Raw genomic sequence first — 14856 nt, 5'->3', positions numbered from 1 at the left:
AATACCGTCTTTCGAAGGAATCTGGGAAACAAAAATCTGAGCTGGCAGCAGACTGAAGTATCTGAAAGTTACATACCTAAAACAGTCAGAGGTACATGATCCAATAGTTAAACATCAATCTAATGAAGACGCTGGTGGGTGCTTTTGATCTACAGCAGAGCGGCACACAGGAGGCAGCCGGTCACGGCACGGACAGCGATACGGCTGCCTGCATTCCTCATTCTCCCCCATAGAATGCATCCCCCCCCCCACCCCCACTCCCCCAGCCTGAAGACTCACCTGTCGAAACTTTGCCCTGGCCTCTTTCTCCTTCATCCTCCCATGGGCCACCAGATAGTCAAAGACCTCACCTGGGACAGCATGCAACAGCAGGAGGAGATAAGGAACGACACACGAGTTGAGGACTACACAAACATCACCGGAACAAATGTGGGACGAGCTAGAAGTCTGGAAAATCAACACCTATCACTCAAAAAATCTGGCCTGGAAATTCCAGAACTGGGCTAAGATCCAACGGGGGGGGGGGGGGTGGCCATGAACAAGGACAGGACAGAGTCTGCCTGGACAGCTGAGGCAGCCAGCCAATGGACTTCCCACCCCCCGCCTGTCAGCACCCTGAAGAAAGGGCAGGAAGTGACACGGGGTTACACTCCCAGGCTCCCAGTCGGATTCCATTGGCCAGTGCCGATGGAAAAGGGCCTGTTCATTGGCCAGCGTTTTCAAATCCCCGCCCTTAACATCACCACTGTAAATAGTTTTCGGATGGGAAACAGGAGGTGTAGGGATGGTCATTCCTTTGGCTGGCACAGCCCCTGCCTTCAGAGAGCAGTCTGGCTGCCCCATGTGCTTAAATACCCCAGCATGACAGCTGTCACATTTTCTAGATTTTTCCCCCACACTACTTCTGAGTTTTGCACTTACCCCCACTGGCGTACTCCATTACTAAATAAAGTGTCTTCTCTGTTTCGATGACTTCAAATAACTTAACTGTAAAGAGAGAGAGAGAGAGAGAGAGAGAGAGAGAGAAAGAGAGAGAGAAATAACTCAATAGAAAAACTAAAAGAGGCACTTGGAAGATTTCTCAGCAAATCCGCTTCCCTGAAAACTCCTCGGGACGACATATAAAACCTCAACAGAGGTGTCCTGTGTCATTCATATGTCATTCCCCCCATCAATACAGCATCCATTGGGGAGGGGATGGAAATCGAGACCATGGTTTTGTACGCCGTCGACCTCTGTGTGTCTTTGGCTCGGGCGCAAGAACATTGTGGAAAGCTGGAATGGGCCCAAGCGAATGTTAGCGCAGGCCGACGCTGTGCTGCAGATACGGGCGCAGAAATACGATTGGCCCGGCGTAACTGCAACTGTGCGGAAGTGTGTCGCGTTGATATTCCAGCTTACGAATGATAGGGCTGGCAGAGGGGATGTGTAGCCTGTGTCTCTCTAACAGTGGGGGAAAGACCATTAACCTGGCAAGAGTACAAAGTGACCGACGATGGAGGCCAGGTTGCGGGACATCAGTAACTAGTTAACTGTCCTTTTAATTATCCGATTTTAGACACAAGGACGGAAATAGACAGAGCAACCATGTTTTCAGTCCCCAACCGATGCCACCGTTCGGATGGAACAGTTGGAAAAACAAGCGAGGAGAAAAGGAGATGTTTGTGCTTCCCCATCCTGATGTTTGTGCTTCCCCATCCTGTGTTTACTGTACACCAAGGCATCCCGTTTGTGCACAATCACAGAGTTAAGGCACTTCTGCACCCGACGCTGCGGGCCTATTCTAATCCGCTGCTGGAACCCGTCCAACGCAAACAGCGAGCGAACAGAAGAACGTATTGAATACGGCACCTACGGGAGTGTCAGGTTTGAAGCGAAACGTGTGCCTCATCGTTGACGCGCTGCTTTTTTAACCCTGCAATGGCTACCGCGGACGCCGGGGAATGAACACGCATGCCTGCACCTCCCCGCCCTCTTCCCTCCCGCCAAGGAAAAGCTCGGTGTGGATGCTTGTGTATCCTGACGGCTCCATAGCTTACTTAGAAAACCCCACGTATCACCGGGAAATAAAAACAGGCGGAGGCAGAGAGAATACTAAACAGCCCAGCTGTCCTCCTGTACAGGCTTAAACAAACCTTTTAAGGCATAAAAAACACAGCTTCCTGAGTTTTCATGGTGGCTTCACATTAAAATACCGTCTTTCAGTGCGTCTGGCCCGTTAGCATTAATGCAGGCTCAGCCCAGATCAGTGGGTGCCATCCTCACGCCGAAATAAACGAACGGCAGAAAAGAACCGAAACCACAACAGCCTCATCAGCCCAATTTTATTTACACAAAAATGTTCTGAGGGCAGAAGGAAGAATGATTGCTTCAGAGCGATAACCAATCAGATTGTAGAGGAGGTGGGTCCAAGCAACTATAGGAGGTGCTTTAACCCACCTCTGCTACAATCTGATTAGTTATCTCTCTGAACCAATCATTCTTTTTCTGCCCTCAGAACGTTTTTCTGTAAGTAAAACTCCCATGATCTGTGGGCTTGGCTATGCCGCTGCTTTGCAGATTCCTGTTCTTTCATTTTATGCGTTTAATGGGACACATGAAGGGAATCATCCTGCCATTTGTGGTACAATAACTGCTGGGGAACGGATGTGCTAATGAGAAACATGAACACACAGAAAAATGGCGTCCTACCTATATTTGGATGATTCAAGATCTTCATTATCCTCACTTCCCGAAAGAGCTGTGGAATAAAGACAACAGATTAATACTCATGAATAAAAAATAAAAAAACATTCACAGAGGATGCTGGTTTTGTCACCTGCAACGACCTCGACAAGAGCATGACCACGTCTGTCATCATCTTCTAAAACATGCATTTTAAATAAATACTTTGCTTCTCAGCACAAAGCAAGTGTAACAGCAGAATCACTGTGATCACCGTCCATCCATTTTCCATGCTGCTTGTTCGGTCGAGGGGCTCTGGAGTCTGTCCCAGAAAGTACAGGCACAAGGCAGAGAATAACCCAGGACGGGGTGCTGACCCATTGCAGGGTGCACTCACCATTCACTCACCATTCACTCACCATTCACACACATTCACACCTACAGGTAATCTGGTAACTCCAATCACCTTAGCGTGTTTTGGATTGTAGGAAAACCCAAATTACCAGGAGGAAACCCCACAATGACACAATGATATGCAATCTCCACACAGGCAGAGCTGGGGCGGACACTCGAACCCTGGTCTCCAGAGGTGTGAGGCGACTGCGCCAAAGTGTTGCCCCCCCATCTCCATCAGCTGGATGGTAATAATACAGGTACTCAACAGTAATGGGCAAATGCCGAAATTCAAGGTAGGTTGAAAGGTTATCGACTTTCACTGGATTTTTCTTCTTTGCGTCACACCCCCCGCCAGTGCTCCCCCTCCCGCCCAGAAGGACCCCTGCTTTTCCAAACTCGCCACTGGGTGATACAAGTCTGGACGTCACACTCCAGAAAGTTACCCGTCATTTTCTGAGACAAGGACTCTTCATAAGCCACAACAAGCTGGCAAATCGCTCCAGTTATCTGAGCCGCAGCCAGCTGAAGACGGCGCTCTCTGCCTGGTCCCGCTCCCATTCATAAGGAATGCAGATAAGGTCGGATTTACAAGTGTGCTGTCACCGCTGGGCTCCGCTCATTAGCTTGACATCTGGGGTCAAAGGTCACATATAATTCTCTTAGAGCCTGCCGAAAGGGAGACGCCAAAACTTGGCTGTCAGCTTTTCTCTTTCATGTGCAGTGACTTCACACTGGAATGCTGCGATCGAACCAGTGGAACCACTGACAACAAAAGGGCCCATAGCATGGGCTCGAACTGCAGTCTGGCACACAGAAGATCATATCCCTAACAAATACCCAGAATCAACTCTCTTGAGAGTGAGCAAACAAGCAAAGAGGCCAAACTGGTAGAGTAACACTTTCAAGCTAAAATGTTTTATTAAGTTTGTTATAAATCAATAAATGCCTGACTGCAAAGCTAAATTCTTCCGAGGACCATGTGGTTAAAACAAATGGACCAGATACCAATCAATCCAGCATGTGGGCACTACCCCCCTCCCCCCACCTCAGAATCCGCCAGATGTGGACGGGATGGATCCAGGGGTGGATTTTCAATACGGCTAAAGGCGTGAAGAAAAATACTCTCACAAGATGAAAAATGGCTCGGAAAAAAGCAGCACATGTGGTTTGGTACAGCATGCGCTCAGACGAGAACATTCATCGCATGTCACGTTTATACATTTAGCAATAGCTGCTTATCTGGCTTGTCAGGTTGGAAAGTACTAAAACGTGTCCATGTCAGAGCGGTTCAGTTCTGCCCCCTTGTGTGACCTGACACGTCAACACGTGGTCCAAATTTCCCTGCCGAAACCAGGACTTCAACTGAACAACAACGGGGGGGGGGGGGGGGGGGTGTCATTATGAGTTTTTATCCCAAACACAAAGCTTTCAAGGAGCATTAAAGGAACATGTTAAAAGGGGAGGAGTCCTGACATCAGAGAGGGAGGATCTGCGATTGGTCAGCAGGGAGACGGGAGGGGCCAGTCTCCATGGAAACTGGAGAGCTATGCCAGCCTGACGTTCCCTGCAGGACCAGCCAATTAGCCCAAGACTGTAAATATTATTACGAAGGTGGGATAAACCTCACAAATCTCAGCTTTTAATGGTTAACTTTGGCAGAGAACTACTTCCTGTGTGCTGTGGTTTCCCCTCGGTGGGGGGTAAGAAACATCTCTCACCCCAAGTGCTGAACCCCAGCCACTAAACCCCAGACTTAGCCGACAGCTGGGGGTTTGCAGTGAGAATAAAGGAGTGGGCTGTACCATCCCAATAAAAATAATAAAAACATATTAATTCAACTGCAATAAAATATACAGAAAACAATGGGCCTCAGTTTAGCCGTCCAGCTTTAAAGTGCAGCATGAATAAAGTCCAGCAAAAGCAGCAGTAGGAAGCATGTGACCAAGTGTGTGACCAGTGATGGATAAAGGCGTCCTTACATCGAGTCAGAAGATGCTGAGAAGAGGCAAGCAGAACAACACGGGGGGGCGGGGGGCGGGGCCTGGACCGCTGTTGGGAGATGGCGGGACGGGGAGATGGCGGGACTGGGAGATGGCGGGACTGGGAGATGGCGGGACGGGGAGATGACGGGACGGGGAGATGGCGGGACTGGGAGATGGCGGGACTGGGAGATGGCGGGACGGGGAGATGACGGGACGGGGAGATGGCGGGACTGGGAGATGGCGGGACTGGGAGATGGCGGGACGGGGAGATGGCGGGACTGGGAGATGGCGGGACAGGGAGATGGCGGGACTGGGAGATGGCGGGACGGGGAGATGGCGGGACGGGGAGATGGCGGGACTGGGGGGTTTGGCGGGACTGGGAGATGGCGGGACTGGGAGATGGCGGGACTGGGAGATGGCGGGACTGGGAGATGGCGGGACTGGGAGATGACGGGACGGGGAGATGGCGGGACTGGGAGATGGCGGGACTGGGAGATGGCGGGACGGGGAGATGGCGGGACTGGGAGATGGCGGGACTGGGAGATGGCGGGACTGGGAGATGGCGGGACTGGGAGATGGCGGGACTGGGAGATGGCGGGACGGGTAGATGGCGTAGAGTGTTCTCATTGATGCCTTCTCTTGTTCGTTTTGTCAAGGTAGTGATCAATACTAATAGTTATTTTTTCCAGCATTCATCTCTTTATCCATTTTATTTATATTTAATTAGCAGACGCTTTTCCCAAAGTGATGCACATTTTTGAATGCAGGGTGAGAAGCCCCTGGAGCAACTGGGGGAAGCGGTGACCTTCCAATCACAGGCACAACGTCCCGAGCCGCTGAGCCACACGCCGCCCCCATCATTTACCATCACGGGAGGCGGGGTTATTACGACGGGGCGCACACACCACAGGGATGGATCCCTTAGCGCGTGTTTCTCAGCCCCACAGGAAGGGATTCCTCTGACCACAGTGGGAACACAGAGGCGGTGAGCGGCTAAGGCTGCGCTCTGGGGGCTGGTGACACTCCCTGGCCTGCATTTCTCAGTGAGAGCCAGTGTGTGAACAGCCTCCAGCGTGATGGGATCAACACCCCCACGCTGCCCGTGAAACCCCCTGATCCAGCTGATGCAGACTGAGGGCCATGAGCCTGGCAGAACTGTGACCTGCAGAATGCCCCCCTCCCCGCTTCTCACGGACCAGAGAATGGCCGTATGGGCTAAGGGAAGGTAGGAACAGTGACCTCCAAACCGCCACCTGAATAAAACTAGTTAGGTACCCTTTCTCCCTCTCTCTCCCTCTCCCCACCTCTCCCTCAGGTCTCCCAGTCCCCCTCTGTCCCTCTCCCAGTCTCCCAGTCCCCCTCTGTCCCTCTCCCAGTCTCCCTGCAGCCCCCACCACCTCCCCCAGCACGGGATTCACATGCAGTGCGGCCAATCTGACCACAAAGTGTCTGTTTTCTAAACAGGACCCAGACAGAGGCAGAGAAGAGCAGCAGCCCCCAGAGCAGGTGCTGTGGGCTGTTGGACCCTCTCCCCTCCATCTGCTCATACCCTATTAAACCCTCCATCTTCCATAACTGCTCATACACTGCAGGCACCATGATTGTTATGGCACACGCCTGAACACTGCCAGGAGGTCTCAGCTGTTGTACCCTAGAGCGGGCCACTTAACCTCAGTCGCCATAGTAAACGATCCAGCCACATAAACAGCCCTTCGGAGAAAAGCATGACTGTCCACAAAGTGCTAACATGATTAGCCAAGTCCCCGCAAGAACCAGCCACCCCCCCACCAGCCTATTTTCAATCAGATTTCATGTATGACAGACCTCATGAATTTTTGCTGTGACGTGATTCTGACCCAAGGCCTTCCGCATACCATACCACACCAGCCCCAGGACCGGGTCGGGGGGGGTTAGGGTGAGGGTTGGTGGGGGGAGGCTGGACCGGCTGAGAGCGCCCCACCTCCATGGTTCCACCTGGCATCACAGGAGGTGGCTCAGACAAGCAGGATCAGTATGGAACCCGGACCAGAATAGTTTAACTGTCAAAGGGAGCCTGGTTCATCCACAAGGACAGAGTGAACCCGAGGTCAAGGTCACAGATCCCAGGTGTGACAAGAAGAGACTCCTGCCGTTTTGCAGCAGATAAACATGCACACGCACGCACACATGCATGCACACACACAAACACATGCGCACACACACACGCTTACACATGCACACGCGCGGACACATGCACACACACGCTTACACATGCACACGCACGCACACATGCACACGCACACATGCATGCACACACACAAACACATGCACATACACGCTTACACATGCACACGCACGCACACATGCACACACACGCTTACACATGCACACATAGTTCTGCTGCATGTCACCTTGCAGGGTTGAAATGCACGCCCCTTTTCCAGAAACCCCGGGAGGCTGTATGATAAAATAAACCAGAGACTGGCGGAGGGGTAATCAAAAACAAAAACGACAGCAATGCTATCCTGGGGTTGTGCTGGGGCTTGATGTGGGGGGGGGGGGGGGGGGGAACGTGCTTGGGCAGTGGCTCCATCTTCATGAAGCTGCTACTGACAGCGACATGAATCCCAGCTGACGCACTGGGCTTCCGCCTTCACATCCTTGGTACCTCAGCTCCCCCCCACCCCCCCAAACCCAACTCGTCCGCAAATAAATTCCCGTGGTTTGGGGTCTAAAAATAGCCTCAGCAGATCTGAGTCATTCACAGGAGCGCTGGCGTGAAGGACCGGCACGCCGCGCTTCCTCTGCCTCACCCCCAGGTCCGCTGGTCACACTGCCCCCCCCTTAAGGTCAGAGTGGACCTTGCTTCCAATCCCGGTGACCTCTATCTGTTATCGCGGTCTTATAGAGGGCTGTCGGGGCAGAGAGGAAGCGAGCGGACAGAGTGAGGATTTATGTCCTCGGGGGAGCATTCCTCAAGGCCGTAATTTAACAGGGATGACGGCCCCCGTCTTGGCTGGAGCCCCCGTCTCGCCGTTCCAAAACCCTATCTGGCTCTGTCGTTTTCCTGTGGATAACGTTTTCCGCATAACGAAAAAACAATACGAGGAGACTGAAATGACACAAAGGGAAAGGTCTCCCCCTGAAAAATGAAATGGGAAGCTCCAAAAAAATTTGTAACACCCCCATGTGTGGATCTGCAATCGAACAACCCGGTTTGATGTGTTAGTGTGATCCACAGAACTGGAAACCCATGGAACCTGCAGACCAGGACCAGAGCAAAACCCAAACGCTATGCAGGGTCTCTCCATATAACTATCAAATAAGAAGACAGAGACAGACACATATTAGAGTGTTCACATCCCCCCGGGGTTCAAAACACAGAAGGTATTCACCGTCGTAAATCATTTAGGGACTCAAGAGCTCACAGGGCCTAATATTTTACACAGCTCCCTCCCCCGGCAGCCGTCGCACCCGCCTCTGTTAAACCGCCTTGCGGCTGAAGATGTGAATTAGAAATGTATGCAGTCGAAGCGCAAGGCAGCAAAATTCCTGGAGTCTGTTAGCAAAAAGTTGGAAATAACAGGGTGCCTGTTATTATCATCTGTCTGACTTTCTGGCACTGCTGCTTAGGCTTGGGGGCGGGACACACAAGACAAAGGCCTCCTCCGGCAGGCCCAGCCTCTACTGGACGATTAAACGAGAGGAGGGATCCAGGCCCTAGCCTAGCTAAAACGTTCTGGCAAGGAGGTCTGCCATCCACCAGGGGGAGCTCTATCAAATCCAACTGCTCTTCCCAGCAAGTGATAAAGCGCTCCACATGACGACAGCAGTCCGAAAGCATGTGAAGGTGGAGATAGGGCTTATCTTCAAATGCAAAACATAGGTGCCTATACAGACCATGGCCAAGGATGAAGTGAAAGAGAACAATATCAGCACAAGTAGCACACTAGCTAATGAGTTGAAACTTGAACTGGGGGCTGAACAAGTGTTTCTTATATGAGACTGACTGTCGTTTAGCTGAATTACTGCCCAAACTACCAAGATGTACCTGTAGGGGTTCATAACAGAACAGTTCAGCCGTCTTCAGTTCCTGACCACGTATTTTCACTCCTTTCGTCGTCCAGCACCAGTGATCCCACTAAACGGACTCCTTCACTCAATTGTCAGGTCCCAGGTCAACCAGACACATTTTCCCCAACAATCTGCAAAATCTGCATGGGAGCAGTGGGTTCAGATGCACATTTCATGACAATTAAGTCATTGTCCTCCAAACACCACTGGATTCTTACACCCTCAGCATTTGATTCTGTGTGTGTGTGTGTGTGTGTGTGTGTGCACGTGCACGCACAATGAAACAGACTGCCCCCAGTCCCAGAAGTAATCCAGACCAGATAAGCAGTTATGGAATACGGATGGATAACATTTCATTGCTTAGCAAACAGTTTTAGCAAATAGCATCTTAAAATTCAACCAAATTATAATTCAAAATATCCCCCCACCCTCCGAGTCCTTCACGTGGGTCTCACAGGATTTTAAGAGATGGCCCTGTGTCGTTCCTCCGCAATCCCTCTGCTGTAACAGACTGGTGCCGACCCCCCACCCCCCCTCCGAGTCCCTCACATCCCCTCTCTCCGGCAGGTACGCCATCACACACGGCTCTCCCCCACCCCCGAAGATCTCTGCAGCGCTGCTTCGCTGTCTATAAAAATAGCACCCCCACCCCTGCCGTTTCCATAGGACAGACCTGATGCCAGCGAGCGTCGCCACGTGGGCATTCCTGACCATCAACTCGCTGGAGTGTGGGCGGCGCACATCCTGTTAGCAGGAAACGCAATTCCACCCCCAAGAGCATGTGATGCGATACGGCATTGGGGGGAGGGTAATAAATAAATAAAATCACGGCATCAGGAGATAGGACGAGCTGTGAGGCCAGCGTGGTGAGTGAATATGTGGATTACCTGAAGACGCGCCGTCAAACGGCTGCTGTGTCTTTAAGATGGATGCTTAATGGAAATTACTCCAGACAAACATCCAACCACATAAAAAGGTAAATCTGTAAGTCATGATGGACAAAAAACATCAGCTGAGCACCTAAATGGGACCTACATTTATAGTGCAGTTTTTAACCATCGGATTGTTACTCTATGTGAAGCACACACACACACACACACATACATGCACAGAGCTCAGATCTCAGGCCCCTGCTGCCCAGACCGATGGTATGATTCCCGATGGCAGAAATGCCACATAACTGTAAACAGCTGCTCTTGAGACGAGGCAGCTGTCGCACTGACAGTACGACACTGCGTCCATCTGACCTCCCCAGATTTGGCACAAGCACCATTCTGTAGTCAGTATGACGAGGCAGATACACTTCATACTCATCCACATAGCAACACTTCCAGACCCATGTGTCTCACATCTTCCAGACCATCTGGATCTTTCGAAAAAACAAAGTACCAACCATCAGCACCACATGAAAATCAGGAAGATGCAGCGATCGCTCGGCGAATTAGCCGCAGCGGCTAAAAGCTAACCGGGACCAGCTTGCGGCTTTGCCGCCCGACCTGCCTTCGCGGCGACACCGCCGGGAAGTTCCGGGTCCAAGCAGAACTCCTCAGCAGCTGTTCAGAGCAGAACGCGATGAAGCAGGGAACACAGAGACTGGGGGCACCAGCAGTAGACAGTATTGATTGCAGAAGGAGATTAAGCCATTTACAAGTTTCCTCATTTTGCCGTCTTTCACAGGCAGCCTTTCAAGTGTGTTTGTTTAACAAATAATAATCAATGGTGGCCGATTACGTAAGGATCTTAGACTGCCCAGATGATGGAGTCACACACGGTCACCGATTTCAATGATTCCATCTGGCCGGTTAAACCAAGTGTTTCTAAAACCCAGTCTTCAGGAACCACCAGACAGTCCATGTTTTTGCTCACTCCCAGCTCCCAACACACCAGTACCAGCTATTCAGTGTTTCTGATTGGCTGGGAGCTGGGAGGGAGCAAAAATGTGGAGTGTCTGAGGGTCCCCAAGGACCGGATTGGGAAACACTGGGTTAAACCGACACCCACCTCTGATTTGAACGCTTCTGCCTACCGCATTCTTATTTTCATTTGGGCAGCCTTCCTGTCAATGCATCACGGACACAGACTCTAAATATATTATGGGCAATTATGCAAATCGATAAGCTTCCTAAAACTGGGAAGGTTTCTAGGTGATTTGGGGGGGGGGGGGGCTTGATTATTTCGCTTCCCTTGATATCAGCTTCGAGCAGATGGGCTTCGAAACCTAACCTGGCCTCCTGCCCTGCCTCGTGTGGCCACTGTCAATATGGCACATAACCCATCCATTACGGTGGAGAGGGTGAATTATTAATTATGCAAAAGAAGAAAAAAAAAACACAGGATGCCGTACATACGACACCGGCCCAAAGCCGAACGACAACCATTCCGGAAAAGGGGGCCTGAAAAAACGCTGCGGAAACGGTTCACAGCTGCTTTACGGCCCGCTGTCCCCCCCCCTTGGACCGGACGCAGGGGGGGCGTGCACTATTCTTGCTGAGTAAGCTCACTGGGCAGAGTGTGGAGGCTTCAGTGTACCCGGGCCCAGAGTCGGGAACAAAGGATCATTCCGACCGGCACAACGGAGCTCTGTTGACGGGAAGCGGGGCTGACGTGCCGCCTCCCGCGGACTCATTCACCCGGTCCCTCGCGGATACAGCTACCCGCCGTCCTCGGAGAGTCGGGCACTCTGGCGGACAGCTGCGCCTGCGATGAAGGTATCAGCCTCTTAGAGCCATTTAACCCGACAACTCCCCCCTCCCAAATGTGCCTGCTGATAAATTATTCAGAGAGCCGGACGGTGGCCGCGGCGCGGCACGGAGAGGGAATCCTCGTGCCTGAAACACCGCTGCTAGATATGTTACCAAGCAGCCGAAACACCCGGCACACGCAGTCCAAACACCCGACACACGCAGCCCAAACACCCGACACATGTCCCTATGCAGACTGAAAAGCAGGGCTGTTTTCACGGTAAATCCGGCTGTTTTCACGGTAAACCCACATTTTCCCTCCCGGGCGGCCAGACTCTCTAAATGCCAGATAGGTTAATGGGAAGCTTCTGAATTTGCAGCAAAATAAGGTGAAGCAGCTATTTACAGCCGGGTTTCTGCAGCAAGGGCTGCTTCTGCAGCGTAACCCACACCCCATACACTGACCCGTTATCCCCGAGGCTGCCCAGGTGCCTGCTCCCCCTACCCCAGGCCCTCCAACACCAGGCATGCCATCTCATCTGTAATTCAGACAGCTGTGTCCTCGCAACGTGAAAGGCTGGCTGGATATAACCTGTACGGGGGGGGGGTTCAGCTTTTCAGGTCCCAGGCAGAAAACCCTTGAGGCCAGACTGGAATATACATCTGGCTTATTCGTCCCGGGGGAAGGTTACTGTACTTCCGCACTGCATGATGCCAGAGTCCCAGGAGAAGGAACGGAGGTGCTTTATGATGTTCCACAGGGGGCAGGATCATGTGCGCCCCTTGTTGGGGAGAAATAACCATCACAACCCTCTGTCTGCCAGTATCTAGAGTATAAGCTCAACAGATCTCCATTATTACCCAGACCTGTTCTATCAGACCTTGCTTTCTTTGTGGGACTATTATTTTTCTCACTTCCTCATTTCTCCCTGTGAAACGTGCTTTTACGCTGATGTGGAAATAAGAACAACCCACCCCCAGATCATTTTTCCTAGCAGATCATTTTTAAATGCCTTAATGGGCCTGAGTCCAAGAGGAAAGTCTGTGGATTTTACCTTCATCTAACTGCCTCTACAATCACTTCTGATCCCTTCTTCTGATCATAACAAGGTTCCTCGCCTCTGTATTTCTCACCTTCCATCCTACAGTCCACACTTCCAGTCTTCTCAGAAGGTCATGTTCATGGGATGGGGTTAACATGCATTCTGCTTTGCTCTCAGGCCTCACAATGAAGTCATTTGGTTGCTAAGAGGAGAAACTAGGGGAAAGTTAAGTATTTTTTCCCCTCCTGAAAGGTTTTCTCATAAGTTGGGGGCTGGGGTCGCATTCAAGTAAAGAAAAGCAGATAACATGGAAAACTGAACCTCAGGTCATCTGAGTGCAACTAAACCAAGAATCACTGGGTCAGAGCTAAGTGACAAGCACAGGAATTGCCCAGGGGTTAACTGGACCAGGCTTCATCTGTGTCACTGGTTGGGCGGAGTTTGCTGCAGTCAAACGGGAAAGGCGATTGGCCGCTTGAAGGTCAGGGTTCATGTTCTCATGGGCTTCCTGCTACGGTGCCCCTGCACGTGGCACTTTCTTGAGGCTGCCACCACTGAAATCTGCCAGCTTGTATAGAATATGGAATGATTGAGTGACTCTGAGAGGAACTAACCAAATCGTAATAGCACCAAAATCCTGAATGATGGCAGATAAGCAAACAGGATAATGAACGTAAACGCTAATGCTAATCTACAGTGTTAATGCTAGTATTGGGTGACCCAGAGCCAAGGCTTCTAGATCCGGAACATGTTAACATGCGAGCCGTTTTGGATGAACTGTCAGCAGAGTTTCAGCAAACAATGCATAAATGAAAAGGTTATCCAGCTTCATCCAGCTGGACACGCCTCTCATTAGAAGCTAGCATGGCACGTCTCGCAAAAAAGACAACTTCATTACGCACTGAGCTGCAGGATAAAGGTGACAGACGTACCGTGGACTTTCGAGACGAGCCCATAAAGACGACCATATTTCCGACCGGCCAGCTGGCAGCCGTTTCAAACCGATCGATCCGCTGGCATGGCAGTTAGCGCCAGGACAAACGTGTCGCATGTGGGTCGCAGCCCAGTCATTCCAGCCCAGTCTACCATTGGTGCTTGATGTCCATGGTGAACTCGAGCTTCATGAATGCAAAAACGGGCGCCAGTCAGGTTGCAAATTGCTGTTATTAGCTCATCTTTGAAGAAACTGGACCCGGAGGTGATCCGCTTTGTTTAAACGGAGAGACGGTGCTGATGGCGAAGCGTTTTCATCCAAGGACGCTCCTCCTGCCCAGACCGGAAAGGTGGCACAGAAGCGAAACAAAGGGCACCTTCTCCCTTTCGCTTCTGTCCGATCTTTCTGCGCCCATGTCCGTCTGGCGCGGTGCGACTTTAAACTGCCGCTGGCACGACGGCACCCCGTCCTCGCCTCCCTGGTCCAGGGCTCAGCTCTTTCCGTTGCCCGCGGCGACACGCCAGGCTTGTGGCCTGAGGCCTGTGGCGCTGTACCCTGGAGCAGATGGTGGCACTGGGGATCGATCTCGGCAGAGAACTGATACAGGCAAAATGATCAAGCGTAGCTACGAAGAGGAACATTTCATTCTAACAGTATAAAAAAAACCTTAAATATGGCACAATAAAATGAATTTAAGGCTTCAGGATCCTCTTATTTGGTCATGAAAGCCAATACATCCAACAGTGTAAGAGAGTATTTCATGCTGGGAGGGGCACAATTTAATTTAAATACTATTTATTATGGGGATGAATTAAACTAAATTAAGTATTGGGAGGTATATGCCCTCCCACCCCCTCCAGTTCCTATGCCCCTGAATAAGTCTGTAATTAACAAGTTTCCTCTCAGACTTCAGGTAATGGGCTAACCGGCTTGCAAGAACATCATTAGCCCCCCAGAGTTTCGAGCATCACTTTCGACGGACAGGCCTAAAGGTTAAATGTTTTGCTCAGTCGTCATGGTTATGCATGTGTTTACGGTCCAGCACCGCGACCGCGACGGATCCCGGGGCACAGACGGCAGGAGCGCGACCATATGCCCGGTGG

At 51.3% G+C, this 14856-nt stretch overlaps 1 protein-coding gene across 3 annotated transcripts in view; it reads right to left on the bottom strand.

Annotated features, from left to right (window-relative positions):
- The window catches only part of LOC111835712 (serine/threonine-protein kinase MARK1-like), a 46053-nt gene that overhangs the window by 12464 nt on the left and 18733 nt on the right, over positions 1-14856 (bottom strand). For all 3 annotated transcript variants that reach the window (XM_072709441.1, XM_072709443.1, XM_072709442.1), the window contains exons 4-6: positions 2692-2740; positions 922-987; positions 280-350 (exon numbers count right to left, since the gene is read on the bottom strand). In XM_072709441.1, the coding sequence (XP_072565542.1) occupies positions 280-350; positions 922-987; positions 2692-2740 (186 nt within the window). The remainder of the gene's footprint in view (positions 1-279; positions 351-921; positions 988-2691; positions 2741-14856) is intronic.

This window comes from Paramormyrops kingsleyae, chromosome 3 (assembly GCF_048594095.1).
Source record: "Paramormyrops kingsleyae isolate MSU_618 chromosome 3, PKINGS_0.4, whole genome shotgun sequence".
NCBI lineage: Eukaryota > Metazoa > Chordata > Actinopteri > Osteoglossiformes > Mormyridae > Paramormyrops > Paramormyrops kingsleyae.
This window is presented reverse-complemented; position numbering and strand designations above follow the sequence as displayed.